The 17,626-nt window shown below is 40.3% G+C and overlaps 1 protein-coding gene across 1 annotated transcript in view; it reads left to right on the top strand.

Moving 5' to 3' along the window:
- Positions 1–1,957: 1,957 nt before the first annotated feature.
- The window catches only part of LOC130277531 (vomeronasal type-2 receptor 26-like), a 29,476-nt gene continuing 13,807 nt past the window's right edge, over positions 1,958–17,626 (top strand). The window contains exons 1-4 of the mRNA XM_056528208.1: positions 1,958–2,208; positions 5,557–5,848; positions 8,152–8,943; positions 12,070–12,291. Of these exons, the coding sequence (XP_056384183.1) occupies positions 1,958–2,208; positions 5,557–5,848; positions 8,152–8,943; positions 12,070–12,291 (1,557 nt within the window). The remainder of the gene's footprint in view (positions 2,209–5,556; positions 5,849–8,151; positions 8,944–12,069; positions 12,292–17,626) is intronic.

The raw sequence follows: 17,626 nt of genomic DNA, 5'->3' as shown, positions 1-17,626 counted from the left end.
TCTGATATTAATTATAATACACACTGTGCTCCTGATATTATTTATAATACACACTGTGCTCCTGATATTATTTATAATACACACTGTGCTCCTGATATTAATTGTAATATACACTGTGCTCCTGATATTAATTATAATACACATTGTGCTCCTGATATTAATTATAATACACACTGTGCTCCTGATATTAATTATAATACACACTGTGCTCCTGATATTAATTATAGTACACACTGTGCTCCTGATATTAATTATAATATACACTGTGCTCCTGATATCAATTATAATACACACTGTGCTCCTGATATTAATTATAAATACACACTATGCTCCTGATATTAATTATAATACACACTGTGCTCCTGATATTAATTACAATACACACTGTGCCCCTTATATTAATTATAATACACACTGTGCTCCTGATATTAATTATAATACACACTGTGCTCCTGATATTAATTATAATATACACTGTGCTCCTGATATTAATTATAATACACACTGTGCTCCTGATATTTATTATAATACACACTGTGCTCCCGATATTAATTATAATATACACTGTGCTCCTGATATTAATTATAATACACACTGTGCTCCTGATATCATTTATAATACACACTGTGCTCCTGATATTAATTATAAAACACACTGTGCTCCTGATATTAATTATAATACACACTGTGCTCCTGATATTATTTATAATACACACTGTGCTCCTGATATTAATTATAAATACACACTATGCTCCTGATATTAATTATAATACACACTGCGCTCCTGATATTAATTATAATACACACTGTGCCCCTTATATTAATTATAATACACACTGTGCTCCTGATATTAATTATAAAACACACTGTGCTCCTGATATTAATTATAATACACACTGTGCTCCTGATATTATTTATAATACACACTGTGCTCCTGATATTAATTATAATACACACTGTGCTCCTGATATTAATTATAATACACACTGTGCTCCTGATATTAATTATAATACACACTGTGCCCCTGATATTTATAATAATACACCCAGTGCCTCTGATATTAATTATAATACACACTGTGCCCCTGATATTTATAATAATACACCCAGTGCCTCTGATATTAATTATAAAACACACTGTGCTCCTGATATTAATTATAATACACACTGTGCTCCTGATATTATTTATAATACACACTGTGCTCCTGATATTAATTATAAATACACACTATGCTCCTGATATTAATTATAATACACACTGCGCTCCTGATATTAATTATAATACACACTGTGCCCCTTATATTAATTATAATACACACTGTGCTCCTGATATTAATTATAAAACACACTGTGCTCCTGATATTAATTATAATACACACTGTGCTCCTGATATTATTTATAATACACACTGTGCTCCTGATATTAATTATAATACACACTGTGCTCCTGATATTAATTATAATACACACTGTGCTCCTGATATTAATTATAATACACACTGTGCCCCTGATATTTATAATAATACACCCAGTGCCTCTGATATTAATTATAATACACACTGTGCCGCTGATATTAATTATAATACACACTGTGCTCCTGATATTAATTGTAATACCAAGGCTGGCCAAATGAGGTGCTGGTGATCACAACCATTCAATGAACAACAACCCCATCTACAAAGCTAAGGCTGCATTACGAGTGCAAACACTTGGTCTATTTCTTTTCATTATCTTCTCCTTAAAAAATAGAATGAGAAGGAAAAAATAAATATGTTCTTTAAGAGTCTTTATTTCTCCAGATTTACAAATCATAAGAATAGATAAAGCAGGGAGTAGACAGCAGAATCTAAACTCGGATCTCTTTGTTCCTGATCTCTATATAAGACACGATTGAGGCTCCTTATACTGACACACACCTCAGATCCTACACAGCCTGTGACACTTCTCCTCTGCTGAGAGGATGCTCAACGTTATGGAACCTTTTCTTTCCCGGAAAATTCTTTTCCTCGTGCTGCTGTGTGCGACACCTTGTGGCTGCACAACCGAGAGACCATCATCATCTTGTAACCTGCGTATTGTCCCAGCCTACGAGGATTACGAATATGTGCAAGATGGGGATATTATCCTCGGAGGGTTATTCTCGGTCCACTGTTTGTTTGGTCAAAAATCAATACCAGAAAACCCATATGTCAAGTCTATGATTTGCTTTAGGTAGGTACGAAAAGTTTTTTAAAATGGTGCATGTGGGAAACATTCTTTTGTTTGTAAAACACTAAAGGTATGTTAGGCATACGAATGTCCCGATGAATGGGTTAACCCTTGCCTGTAATGTGTCGTGTTGCAATATCATAATTCATAAGGGACCAGAATAAGGCCAGTCATTCAGCAGTCATGTTAAAGTCAGGTTTGTGTAATGTGTTGTGAGAGTGTACTGCATTTCCCAAGTTGGAGCAGGTTATCCTAATGCACCAGGGATCAAGATAAGTCTTGCTAGTCTTAAAGGGGAACTCCGGTGGAGAATTTTTTTTTTTTCAAATCAACTGGTGCCAGAAAGTTAAACAGATTTGTAATATAAGTCTATTTAAAAATCTTAACACTTCCAGTACATATCAGCTGCTGTATACTACAGAGAAATTTGTGAAGTTCTTTCCAGTCTGACAACACTGCTCTCTCCTGACACCTCTGTCCGTGTCAGGAACTGTCAGGAGCAGGAGAGGTTGTCTCTGGGGATTGAATTCTACTCTGGATAGTTCCTGACACGGACAGAGGTGTCAGCAGAGAGCAGTGTTGTCAGACTGGAAAGAACTTCACAATTTTCTCTGGAATATACAGCAGCTGGAACCGGAAGGCTTCAGATTTTTAAATAGAAATCATTTACTAATCTGTTTAATTAGCTGGCATCAGTTGATTTGAAAACATTTGTTTTCCACTTGTTTCCACCGGAGTTCCCCTTTAACCCCTTGTGGATGGAGGGTTTTCCAGTTTTTGCATTTTCGTTTTTTCCTCCTTACCTTTTAAAAATCATAACCCTTTCAATTTTGCAGCTAAAAATCCATATGATGGGTTATTGTTTGCGCCACCAATTCTACTTTGTGATGACATCAGTCATGTTACCCAAAAATCTACGGCAAAACAGAAAAAAAATCATTGTGTGACAAAATTGAAGAAAAAATGCCATTTTGTAACTTTTGGGGGCTTCCGTTTCTACACAGTGCATATTTCGGTAAAAATGACACCTTCTCTTTATTCTGTAGGTCCATACGGTTAAAATGATCCCCTACTTATATAAGTTTGATTTTGTCAGACTTCTGGAAAAAATCCTAACTACATGCAGGAAAATTTATGCGTTTAAAATTGTCATCTTCTGACCCCTATAACTTTTTTATTTTTCTGCGTATGGGGTTGCACGAGGACTCATTTTTTGCAACGTGATCTGAAGTTTTTAACAGTACCATTTTTGTATTGATCGGACTTTTTGATCACTTTTTATAAATTTTTCCATGATATAAAAAGTCACCAAAAATACGCTATTTTGGACTTTGGAATTTGTTTGAAGTACGCCATTGACCGTGCGGTTTAATTAACGATATATTTTTATAATTCGGACATTTCCGCACACGGCAATATCACATATGTTTATTTGTATTTACACAGTTTTTTTTAATTTTTTTTATTGGGAAAAGGGGGATGATTCAAACTTTTATTAGGGAAGCTGTTAAATGATCTTTATTCACATTTTTTTTCCCACTTTTTTTTGCAATTTTATAGCTCCCATAGGGGGCTATAACACTGCACACACTTTCATTTTTTTGTTGATCATTGTTATCCCATAGGGAGCTATAACACTGCAAACACTGATCTTTTACATTAATCACTGGTTTCTCATAGGAAACCATTGATCAATGATTCTGCCGCTTGACTGCTCCTGCCTGGATCTCAGGAACTGAGCAGTCATTCGGCGATTGGACAGCATGAGGAAGGCAGGGACCCTCTTGCTGTCTTTACAGCTGTTCGGGATGCCGCGATTTCATCGCAGCGATCCCGAACAGCCCCCTGAGCTAACCGGCAGTGCTTTCCTTTCACTTTAGACACGGCGTTCAACCGCCTCTAAAGGGTTAATAGCGTGCGGCACCGCGATCAGTGCTGCGTGCTATTAGCCATGGGTCCCGGCCATTGTTAAAGGCTGGGCCCGACCCACTATGGTGCCGTGGCCACATGTTTTAGAAAGGGAGTGGCCTGAGGGCGTATTGGTACACCTCTGTCCCCAAGGGGTTAAGGTCATTGTACATGAGACATGTGTTAAGGTAAATTTACACAAGGTAAATTTAATGCCCTATAATCTAGTAAGCCCATTGACCTAAACTCTATATGCAAACTTTTAATTAGTTTCTCTTTTTAAAAAAACTCCAAGAAAAAGTCCAATTTCTTGATTTTTTTTTAAGATTTTTTTTTACCAGCAGAAAACCAAGGTTTTTTTTATTTTATTTTTTTTTTTTTTTGAGGAAATGATTATTATAGAGGGGCTGTTTTCCACTCACGGCCTCTATCTAGGAGCACAATGGAGAGTCCTCGTAGTAAATAACCTGACTGTATTTATAATATATTTTTACATGATACTTTACTTCCTATATTATACAAATGAAATCTGCCTTATTATGTGACCACCCACAAACAGTTGTACTCCTCCACCCACTACAGCTATCACTCTGCAACAATAATGGTAATGAATGGAAGCATAGGTAGAGTGGTTGTGGAGGTCCCTCTGGCACAAAAAAAGACACCAATATTATTAACCTGTGAAGTGTCCAGTGAGAGATTTTGCATTGGAAGCCAAAAAATTAAAAAGTTGCCATGATCAGTGCAGAACTGGATCTAAACCCAACCATTCTCCCTACCTACTTGAATGGTATGCCCTAAATGGTGGCCCGCAACTATCCCTACACTGAACAGGGCATCAAGAAGCATCACACAGACCAGGTCAATGACACATGAGCAAAAATTTTACTTAATCAGAAGACAAGCAGCAAACAGCAACAAATCGGTGGGTCAGAACCAAGAGGGCAGCGTAGTACAAAATCAGAGACAAAACAAAGTCACCACAGGCAACAGTGAAACCTAGAGAGCAGTGGAGTACAAAGTCAGCAGGCAGGAGCAAAGTCAGGGTAATGGCAAAAGGTCAAATCATAGGAGGTCAGAACAAATAAAGGAAAACAGGGAACTAGGAGTGCTAGTGATGGGGAAAACCTCAATCAAAGGCATAGTACTGAGATACAAGTCAGTTTAAATCTCCCCTGCAGGGAGGTGTGAGTGCCAACACCACAGCTGATTTACACGGTGCTTTCACCTGCTGGTGGGCCGGCTAAAATTTCCATCACTGATGAACAGCTTTGCAACCGGACATGCTGAGAGGAAGATGCTGCAGCAGAGCAAGGTATGTACGTAACATAAGTTACAACTTTAATACAGACTAAATGCCATTTAGATAATAGGACTACTGTACGTTATTAGACATAATTCATATAAAAATATTTTACACAGCTGGTCATATTCTTTTCACAGGCCGCTGCATCAGTTCTACAGGAACCTTCAAATTTTTCTTTTCGCCATTGATCAACTGAACAAAGACCCAACACTGTTACCCAACATGACTCTGGGATATCACATTTATGACTCATGTTTTAATCCACAAAAAGCTATCAAAAATGTATTACAGATGTTGTCAGGACCCGGTGAGACCGCCCCAAATTACTCCTGTAGAAAGAACTGGAGATTAGCTGGGTTTATTGGGGACCAGAGTTCAACCACAACTTTACCTATATCCCAATTGCTGTCAGTCTATAGATATCCGGTGGTGAGTAAAGAGACCTAGATTTACATTTAACAAGGATCATTTTAAAGGGCGACTCCATTTGTTCATGATTGGCCCTATTTTGTAGGTCTACTTTATAGCTTCACAAAATATTCACATTTTCTGATTAATTTCAAATAGATCAATATTGTAGCCAAAATTTTGCAGATAAGGAGAAGAAGGATTAAATGACCTTGGGTTGTGGCCTGGCAAACTGCTCCATAATGGATTGTAAGTTGCCTCCCTGGATCACACCCATTCATTAGAGACTATAGGAGTGATTGAGTGTCTTATAGTGATGTGCCTAAATAGCTGTGCATACAATTTGTAAATCACCAATATATAAATCCTAATACTGACAGCATGCCGCTACATCCAGCATTTGTACAGCACCATTATACTTCAGCCTATGTCCAAGTGTTAATTTAAATCCTGCTGGTGTTTGCAAAAATGTCATGCAAGCATTTATACTGTGTTGTGACAATTCAAGTGACAATTTCAGCCTTGTTGCATTGTTTTTCATCTAATTTTTAGGTCAACAAAAAATTGTCACTTGCTAAATTTCCTGTTGTATTCTCCTATAACAAAAGAGTCATTGGTCCCTTTATATTAATTCATCTTTTTATTAACAGGTTTTTCAAGACAAAACAATACAAGGGGGTATAAATAAACCCTTTGGTCTCTTTCAAAAACCCTTCAATAATTTTGTATTTTTATGTGAAACTTTAATATATAACTGATTGTTTTTTGTTGTGTTCATTTGTCATCAAAAAGAGAGAGGATATTCAGTAAACTGAGGAAAACACAGTGTCCTTTCTTCCTTAGAACAGAGTTAGGCCTAAAATTCTGTATTGCTTCTTGTTAAACAGCTTAAGACATCCTGGGGACATTTCTTACCCCACATCCTGAGGACCGTCATGCCCCCTCCCATAGACTTGCATAGCGGGGGCGGAGTGTGACATCACACGGGGGCGGAGTCGTGATGTCACGATACTCTGGCCCCGTGGTTGCCACCCGGCTGTTTGTGAGCTGGCACCGCGGCGTGCAGCTTAAACAGGTGGGTGGCGAATACAAGATTGTGGGGGTCCCCAGCGGCTGGACCCCCGCGGTGAGACATTTTATCCCTGATCCTTTGGATAGGGGATAAGATGTCTCAGGGCTGAAGTACCCCATTAACTTCCAGTAGTAGTATCCTACTCAGTGAAGAGAATCGTGGATTAGTGCTTTGTTATGGGCTAGAGCGAAGTAAAGAGTTTTTAACTCATTTCCCCAAGAGTGACATTCTTGCTCCAGCCATTATTTCATTACAGTATTTTAACCCCTTAACAACATAGGATGTAAATGTTCGTCCTGGTGCCCTGGTACATTTACATCCTATACATGAAGGGAGCACTGGAGCAGCGCTCGCATCATGCATGGCAGGTCTGGCTGGTAATGGCAGGTCCGGCGGTAATGGTAGACCTCAGCGATCACGTTAATGTCTGCCATTAACCCCTCAGATGCCACGATCAATACTGATCATGGCATCTGCAGAAATGCGGCAAATGGATGATCAGAATGTGGCCGCGGGGATCCGATCATCCAAGATGGCCACTCACCCGGGTCTTCTTTTCTGGTCTGCCTTCTAGCAAACTAGAGAAAAAAATTGCCGATAATACTGATCAGTGCTATGCCTATGCATAGCACTGAACAGTATGAGAGATATAATGATTGCTATGGAAACATGAAAAGTGTAAAAAAAAAATAAAAAAAAGTTGAAAAAAAAATGTGAAAATGCCCCCCCCCCCCCCTAAAAAAAATTTACACCCCTGTATATGATAAAATGAGAAAGTTACGGGTAGTTAAAATAGGGCAATTTTAAACATACATACCCTTTTCCCTTTCCCCACACAGATTATTTTTTTTTGTTTTGCCATACATTTTATGGTAAAATTAATTGTCATCACAAAGGAAAAAATTTGTGCATAATGTCGGCAACAGTAACATGTGCAGACATTCTACACATTTGAAGAATCCGACAGGCACCAGGAGCGCTTGAAAATGCATTGCCATCTATGAAACCGCAAAAAAAAAAAAATAGACATACCTATTCTTTTTGCAGACGCTGGAATCGGGATTTCCATGGCAGAAACCTGTTTCTGCCACAGATATTCCACCATGTGAACAGTGCGGCAGAATCCCATTGACTTCAGCGGAACTCTGCTGCTGCGGAATGTTCGTGCAGAATTCCGCCATGTGAACCTGCGCTCCTCCTCATTCTTTTATGTTTCTTATCCATAACATATTGACACATTTCCCTTTTATAGATCAGTTATGGAGCAACAGACTTCTTCTTGGGTGACAGACATCTTTATCCACATTTTTTCCGAACAATTCAAAAAGATTTCGAAATCTATCATAACTTATGTAAACTCTTGAGACACTTTGGATGGAATTGGATTGGAATCATCACATCTTACGATGAGAGCGGAGAGAAGGAATCCAGTTTACTAACTCGATTTCTAACGTACTATCAGATTTGCATCGCTTTTGTAGTCCAAAATGTGGTAAAAAATGTTTATGCTACAAGTGCTCTTTATCAGTTTATCAAAACAATACCGGTCCAGGTCATCATACTCTGTGGGACCTACCATGATCTGATATTTGAGCCCCCGATCGGTAAATGGCTCCGTAATGTCACGATGATCTTAACCCCTTCGTGGGGACCAAACATTGTTCTCATTGAGAAGTATCCGGAGATCTTCCATGGAAGCTTGTCCCTGAATCCGTTCTCGAGATACGATACAAAACTAAAGCATTTCATCGATGGCTTCCATCCTTTAAATTATCCGGATGACTTGTTGCTGGAAAATCTGTGGATGACGATACATCACTGCGCCTCGGGAAAAGAAGAAAAGGACAAATTGTGCGAAATGTTTTATGGAATTTCCCTTCACAACTGCACAGGGAGGGAACGTATCAGGGACGCGTGGAATTACTTGGATGAGGAGGTTTCTGATCCAGTGTATAATGCCGTCTACATTATGGTCATTGCCCTACACAAAATCCACTTTTTGCAGAGGAATCGGTCCAGTACCGATTCATCTTATCAATTCCAGGTGAATGAAAGTTCAACCTTATACTCTTTCAACCCCTTAAGGATGGACCCATTTTTTACATTAAACCTTTAACCCCTTGGAGTGACGGAGGGTTTTTCCGTTTTTGCATTTTCATTTTTACCTCATCACCTTCCAAAAATGATAACACTTTCAATTTTGCAGCTAAAAATCCATATGATGGTTTATTTTTTTTGCGCCAACAATTCTACTTTGTAATGACATTAATCATTTTACCCCAAAATCTATGGTGAAATGGGAAAAAAAATCATTACGCAACAAAATTGATGAAAAAATGCAATTTTGTAACTTTTGGGGGCTTCCATTTCTACAAAGTACATTTTTCGGTAAAAATGACACCTTATGTTTATTTTGTAGGTCCATACGATTAAAATGATCCCCTACTTATATAGGTTTGATTTTGTATTATTTCGAAAAAAAAATCATAACTACATGCAGGAAAATTAATACATTTAAAATTGTCATCTTCTGACCCCTATAACTTTTTTATTTTTCCATGTACAGGGCGGTATGAGGGCTTTTTGATCTGAAGTTTTTATTGGTACCATATTTGTTTTAATTGGACTTTTTGATCACTTTTTATTAATTTTTTTATGGTATAAAAAGTTAACAAAAATACGCTATTTCGGGCTTTGGAATTTTTTGCGCGTGTGCCATTGACCATGCGGTTTAATTAATGATATATTTTTTATAGTTTGGACATTTATGCACATGGCGATACCACATATGTTTATTTTTATTTACACAGTTTTTTTATTGGGAAAAGGGGTGATTCAAACTTTTATTAGGGAAGGGGTTAAGTGATCTTTATTAACACTTTTTTTTTTCACTTCTTTTTTTTGCAATGTTATAGCCCCCATAGGATACTATAACACTGCACACACTGATCTTTTACATTGATCATTGTTATCCCATAGGAGACTATAACACTGCACACACTGATCTTTTACATTGATCATTGTTATCCCATAGGATACTATAACACTGCACACACTGATCTTTTACATTGATCATTGCTATCCCATAGGATACTATAACACTGCACACACTGATCTTTTACATTGATCATTGTTATCCCATGGGATACTATAACACTGCACACACTGATCTCTTAAACTGATCATTGTTATCCCATAGGAGACTATAACTCTGCACACACTGATCTTTTACATTGATCATTGTTATCCCATAGGAGACTATAACACTGCACACACTGATCTCTTATACTGATCATTGTTATCCCATAGGAGACTATAACACTGCACACACTGACCTTTTACATTGATCATTGTTATCCCATGGGATACTATAACACTGCACACACTGATCTCTTAAACTGATCATTGTTATCCCATAGGAGACTATAACTCTGCACACACTGATCTTTTACATTGATCATTGTTATCCCATAGGAGACTATAACAGTGCACACACTGATCTCTTATACTGATCATTGTTATCCCATAGGAGACTATAACACTACACACACTGACCTTTTACATTGATCATTGTTATTCCATAGGATACTATAACACTGCACACACTGATCTCTTAAACTGATCATTGTTATCCCATAGGAGACTATAACACTGCACACACTGATCTTTAATATTGATCATTGTTATCCCATAGGAGATTATAACACTGCACACACTGATCTTTTACACTGATCATTGTTATCCCATAGGAGACTATAACACTGCACACACTGATCTTTTACATTGATCATTGTTATCCCATAGGGGACTATAGCATGCAGTACATTGATCCAATACACTGATCACTGCCATTGCATTGCAATGGCAGGGATCAGTGTTATCGGCAGTTGATTGCTCAAGCCCTGATTTCAGGCTTGGAGCAATCAATCACCAATCAGACGCACAGGAGGCAGGTAAGGGACCTTCCTGTTGCTTTCTAGCTGATCGGGACATCGCAATTTTACCACAATGGTCCCGATCAGCCCGACTGAGCTGCCGGGAAGCTTTTACTTTCACTTTAGACGAGGCGATCAACACGTCTAAAGAGTTAATGCCGGACATCAGCCCGATAGACGATGTCCGGCATTAGCCACGGGTCCTGGTTGCTTATAGCAACCGGGACCCACCGGGTATGATGCACGCTCACCTGCTGAGGGCGTGTCAGACGTCGGGAGCCGCATATGGACGTTAATAAACGTCCATATGTGGCAAGGGGTTAATGACCAGGCTCTTTTTTTTTTATTTGACGTGTCTCTTTAAATGGTAAGAGCTTTAGAACGCTTTTTCTGAGCGATTCTGAAATAGCTTTTTTGTGACATATTGTACTTTACATAATTTGTTCATTTTAGTTGACACATGAAACATGTTTTGTGAAAAACTCAAAAATATTTAGAAAAACTGGAAAAATTCTGGCTTTTTTATGTTATTTTTTATGGTGTTCACTGTGCGGTAAAAGTGATGTTATATTTATTCCGTGGGTCGGTACAATTATGGCGATACCCATTTTATATAGCTTTCTATGTTCTTTTTCCTTTTTCTGAGCAAAATTCTTTTTTTTTCCTTTTTTTGTGTTATGTTCTGACAGCCGTAACTTTTTATTGAGAGAGGCCTTATTTTTTGTGGGACACGCTACCTTTTGATCTTTTTTATTCTGCAATTTGTACCAAAATTGGCGAATTTTGCGCTTTTTGTTGTTTTTTTGCCAGATAATTTACATTATACAAAAAAATCACATAATTTACATTATAGCTTAACAGTACACGTCATTACGGATGTGTCAATACCTAGTTTGTATTTGTGTTTTGGGCTTTTATTGGGAAAGGGGCACTTTTTTTTTACGCTTCATACTTTTATTGAAGAATTTATTTTATTTTTTTCACTTTTTTCTCCAAAATGGGGCCTGGTATGGATGTGATCAGTATATTGCCATCAGGTAGGGTGGGTGTTGGAGGGCTCCTAGATACACAGGGTGGTGGTGGTCCCTGTGCACGAGTCCATGGTGGCTCAGGTCACCATATATGAGTAAGCAGCATAGTTCGTCATGAAATACCGTTTGACACTTGTGATAAATGTTTATGTTTGCATTTGTATCAGTTTGTTATATTTATATGGTTTTTTATTTTACCCATAGATATGGTATGCGTTGAGATATCTAGAAAATTTTGGTAAGCGGATTTTCTCAGGTTACGGAGAAATCTTACAATCTTACCAAATCCAGAACCATATTCTAGTCAATAAGACATTACTCTCAAGTAGAGTTGGCTTCATTTCATCTGATATGTCGGATACGTCCACCTCGCCAGCCTTCTCGATCAACGAAAGTTTAATAAGGTGGAAAACTGTCAACAATGAGGTAATGCGCTACCACCCTGATACTGGTCTCGTATCGTGTAATGTTACCCAGCTGGGAGTAATCCTCCCTCAATTTGACAATGGGTCTTGGTACTGTAGTCCACCCATTCCATTTATGAATTTATGACCTTTGAACTCCCTCAGGCTCTAGTGTATCTTTCCTGTTCGGTTATGTGCACATCTATTTATCTTTTATGCCCCGCATAATTTTATTTGCCTTTAGCAGCAGCTGCCTGACACTGGTTCCTACAGATACATTTACTGTCACCTAAAATCCCAAAGTCCTTTTCATTGTCAGTATTACCCAGCGTTTTCTCATTTATGCTTTCATTGGTTTCCCTTCCCATGTGTATGGCCTTTATCACTGTTGACCATCATCTAAATTACTTCTATAAAAAAAATCTTAACCCTTCCAGTACTTATCAGCTGCTGTTTGCTCCAGATGTCTAGGGGCGGATTACCCCTTTAAGGCTAAAATGGGCTGTGTCCTGAAAAGGGTATTCTGGTGGAAAGCAATTTTTTTAAATCAACTAGTGCCAAAAAGTTAAACAGATTTGTATGTTACGTCTATTTAGAAATCTTAATCCTTCCAGTATTTATCAGCAGGAAGTTGTGTAGTTCTTTCCAGTCTGACCACAGTTCTCTCTGCTTCCACCTCTGTCCATGTCAGGAACTTTCCTGAGTAGGAGCCAATCCCCATAGCAAACCTCTCCTGCTCTGGACAGTTACTGACATGAACAGACGTGGCAGCGCAGAACACTGTGGTCAGACTGGAAAGAACTACACAACTTCCTGCTGATAAATACTGGAAGGATTAAGATTTTTAAATAAAAGTAACATACAACTCTGTTGAACCTTTTGGCCCCAGTCGATTAAAAAACTTGTTTTCCACCAGAGTACCCCTTTCAGGACACAGCCCATTTTAGCCTTAAAGGGGTACTCCGCCCCTAGACATCCTTTGGATAGGGGATAAGATGTCTGATTGAGGGGGTCCCACCGCTGGGGACCTCCGCAATCTCCCTGCTGCGCCCTGCTTGTGATGTCACAGCCACGCCCCCTCAAGGCAAGTCTATCGGAGGGAGCATGACGGCCATCCCGCCCCCTCCCATAGACTTGCATTGAGGGGGTGTGGCCATGACATCACGAGCTGGGTGTAACCGTGACGTCACATGCTTCTGTCCCGCATTGACATCATCTGGCATGGTTGTCTGGGGTGCAGTAGCTGAGATTGCGGGCGTTCCCCAGCGGCGGGACCTCTGAGGTCAGAAATCTTATCCCCTTTGGATAGGGGATAAGATGTCTAGGGGTGGAGTACCTCTTTAAGAACAGAGCCAATTATATTTTTGCATTTTCACCTTTTCCTCCTCGTCTTCTATAACTCATTTCTATTTTCATCCACAGACCCATGTTTTATTGCGCAATAAATTGTCCTTTGTAATGACATCCCTCATTTTACCATAAAAAGTATGGCGCAACCCAAAAAAAATATTATTTCTGTGTGGAAATTGGAAAGGAAACTGTTCGTTTCGTTTTCTTGCTGTTCACTTCACAGTAAAAATGACATATTGTCTTTATTCTGTGCATCAACGATTATAATTATCTCCATGATTACATACTTTTCTATTATTTTACTGCTTTCAAAAAAAAAAAAAAAAAAAAACTTTTGCATATATGTACATTTTTAACCCCTTAAGGACTTAGCCCTTTTTCACCTTAAGGACTCGCCCGTTTTTTGCAATTCTGACCACTGTCACTTTAAAAATTAATAACTCTGATGCTTTTAGTTATCATTCTGATTCCGAGATAGTTTTTTCGTGACATATTCTACTTTAACATAGTGGTAAAATTTTGTGGCAAATTGCATCCTTTCTTGGTGAAAAATCCCCAAATTTGATGAAAAAAATGAAAATTTAGCATTTTTCTAACTTTGAAGCTCTCTGCTTGTAAGGAAAATGGATATTCAAAATAAATTTTTTTGGGTTCACATATACAACATGTCTACTTTATGTTTGCATCATAACATTTATGAGTTTTTACTTTTGGAGACACCAGAGGGCTTCAAAGTTCAGCAGCAATTTTCAAATTTTTCACACAATTTTCAAACTCCCTATTTTTCAGGGACCAGTTCAGTTTTCAAGTGGATTTGAAGGGTCTTCATATTAGAAATACCCCATAAAAGACCCCATTATAAAAACTACACCCCCCAAAGTATTCAAATTGACATTCAGTAAGTGTTTTAACCCTTTAGGTGTTACACAGGAATAGCAGCAAAGTGAAGGAGAAAATTCAAAATCTTCATTTTTTACACTCGCATGTTCTTGTAGACCCAATTTTTGAAATTTTACAAGGGGTAAAAGGGAGAAAATTTTTACTTGTATTTGTAGCCCAATTTCTCTCGAGTAAGCACATACCTCATATGTCTATGTTAATTGTTCAGCGGGCGCAGTAGAGGGCTCAGAAGGGAAGGAGCGACAAATGGTTTTTGGGGGGCATGTCACATTTAGGAAGCCCCTATGGTGCCAGGACAGCAAAAAAAAAAAAACACATGGCATACCATTTTGGAAACTAGACCCCTTGAGGAACGTAACAAGCGGTAATGTGAACCTTAATACCCCACAGGTGATTCACGACTTTTGCATATGTAAAAAAAAATATTTTTTTCCTAAAATGCTTGTTTTCCCAAAAATTTTACATTTTTAAAAAGGGTAATAGCAGAAAATACCCCCCAAAATTTGTAACACAATTTCTCCCGAGTACGGCGATACCCCCTATGTGGCCCTAAACTGTTGCCTTGAAATACGACAGGGCTCCAAATTGAGAGCGCCATGCGCATTTGAGGCCTAAATTAGGGACTTGCATAGGGGTGGACATAGGGAAATTCTACACCAGTGATTCCCAAACAGGGTGCCTCCAGCTGTTGTTAAACTTCCAGCATGCCTGGACAGTCAGTGGCTATCTGGCAATACTGGGAGTAGTTGTTTTACAACAGCTGGAGGCTCCGTTTTGGAAACAGTGGCGTACCAGACGTTTTTCATTTTTATTGGTGTAGTGTTTTTAGGGTACAGTCGCACGGGCGGGGGTTCACAGTAGTTTCTCGCTGGCAGTTTGAGCTGCGGCAGAAAATTTGCCGCAGCTCAAACTTGGAGCCGGATACTTACTGTAAACCTCCGCCCATGTGAGTGTACCCTGTACGTTCACATTGGGGGGGGGGGTACATCCAGCTGTTGTAAAACTACAACTCCCAACATGTACGTTCTATTAGTGCATGCTGGTAGTTGTAGTTTTGCAACAGCTGGAGGCACACTGGTTGTGAAACACCGAGTTTGGTAACAAACTCAGTGTTTTGCAACCAGTGTGCCTTCAGCTGTTGCAAAACTACAACTCCCAGCATGCACTGATGGACCGTACATGCTGGGAGTTGTAGTTATGCAACAGCTGGAGGCATACTACTTTGGCTGGGGATTGTAGTTATGCAACAGCTGGAGACACACTGCTTTGCTACTTAACTCAGTGTTTCACAACCAGTGTGCCTTCAGCTGTTGCAAAACTACAACTCTCAGCAGTCACCGACAGCCAACGGGAATGCTGGGAGTTGTAGTTATGCAACCAGCAGATGCACCACTACAACTCACAGCATGCGCTGATTGTGCAAGCTGGGAGTTGTAGTTATACAACAGCTGAAGGTACACTTTTCCATAGAAAAAATGTGCCTCCAGCTGTTGCAAAACTATAAGGGAATGCTGGGAGTTGTGGTGGTCTGCCTCCTGCTGTTGCATAACTACAGCTCCCAGCATGCCCATTTTGCATGCTGGGAGCTTTTGCTAAGCAACAGCAGGAGGCTGTAACTCATCTCCAACTGCTGATCCGGGACACAGGTCAGTCCCTCGCCGCCGCTGCTCCTGGGGCCCCGATCCCAACAGGGATGCCGGGGATCGGGGTCCCTAATTGCCGGGGTCAACTTCCCGCACCCGCTCAGGGGCGGAGCGGATTGCGGGAGTGACACCCGCAGCAGGTGACCTGATTGGTCGGCTGGTAAACCGGCCGATGAATCAGGGGATCGTGAGGTGGCACCAGTGCCATCTCACCCCTGCTGGCTGTTCAGCCAGTAATTCCGGGTCACCGGGTCACTGGAGACCTGATTGACCCGGAATCCGCCGCAGATCGCTGGGCTGAATTGTCCAGAGATCTGCGGCCATCGCCGACATGGGGGGACATAATGACCCCCCTGGGCGATATGCCCCGATGCCTGCTGAATGATTTCAGCAGGCATTGGGCACCGGCTCTGCTCCAGCTGGCTGCGGGGGGCCGAGAAATACGTCATGTGTCCTTAAGGGGTTAATCACTTTTTATATTAAAAAAAAGCAGCAATTTTGGCCTTTTTTTATGTTTACGCCGTTCAATGCATGAGATCATTAACATTATAATTTGATAGTTCACACATTTACGCAGCGATACTGAATATGTTGATTAATAGTTTTTTTATTCTTTTTGAGGTAACATGGGAAAAAGGAGCCATATACATTTTTATTGGGGGGGAGGGGCTTTTCACATTTAAACGCTCGTAATGCCACAGATGCCATGATCTGTATTGATCACTGCATCTGACAGGTTAATGGCGGACATCAGCACGATCGCTGATGACCGCCATTACTGGTGGGAGCTGCCATGCATGATGCGCGCACCGCTACTGCGCTCACGTCATGTACGGGACCCAAATGTACATCATGGTGCGTTAAGTACCCGGTCACAAGGACGTACCTTTACATCCTGTGTCCTTAAAGGGGTACTCTGCCCCTAGACATCTTATCCCCTACCCTAAGGATAGGGGATAAGATGTCAGATCGCCGGGGTCCCGCTGCTAGGGACCCCTGGGATTTCGGCTGAGGCACCCCGCTATCATTACTGCACAGAGCAGACACGTTCCATGCGTAATCACGGGCAATACAGGGGCCGGAGCATCGTTACGTCATGGCTCCGCCCCCTCGTAGCGTGGCGGCATCACACCCCCTCCCATAGACTTGCATTAAGGGGGTGGGTCGTGACATCACGAGGGGCGGAACCATGACGTTGCGATGCTCCGACCCCTGTATCGCTGGTCATTACACATGGAGCGTGTCTGCTCTGTGCAGTAATGATAGTGGGGGGCCTCAGCCGAGATCCCAGGGGTCCCCAACAGCGGGACCCCGGCGATCTGATATCTTATCCCCTATCCAGCCCCCCCCCCCCCCATCCACCAGCCTTAATTTATGGATCTCTCTCGGTTTGGGTATTGTATAGTAGTAAAATAACAATTGAGGCTGGTGGGGCGGGTAGAAGCCACTGGGGACCACCATGAT

This window comes from Hyla sarda, chromosome 6 (assembly GCF_029499605.1).
Source record: "Hyla sarda isolate aHylSar1 chromosome 6, aHylSar1.hap1, whole genome shotgun sequence".
In the NCBI taxonomy this organism is placed as follows: domain Eukaryota; kingdom Metazoa; phylum Chordata; class Amphibia; order Anura; family Hylidae; genus Hyla; species Hyla sarda.
Note: the sequence above shows the minus strand (reverse complement) of the source record. Positions and strands in the feature narration are given on the sequence as shown.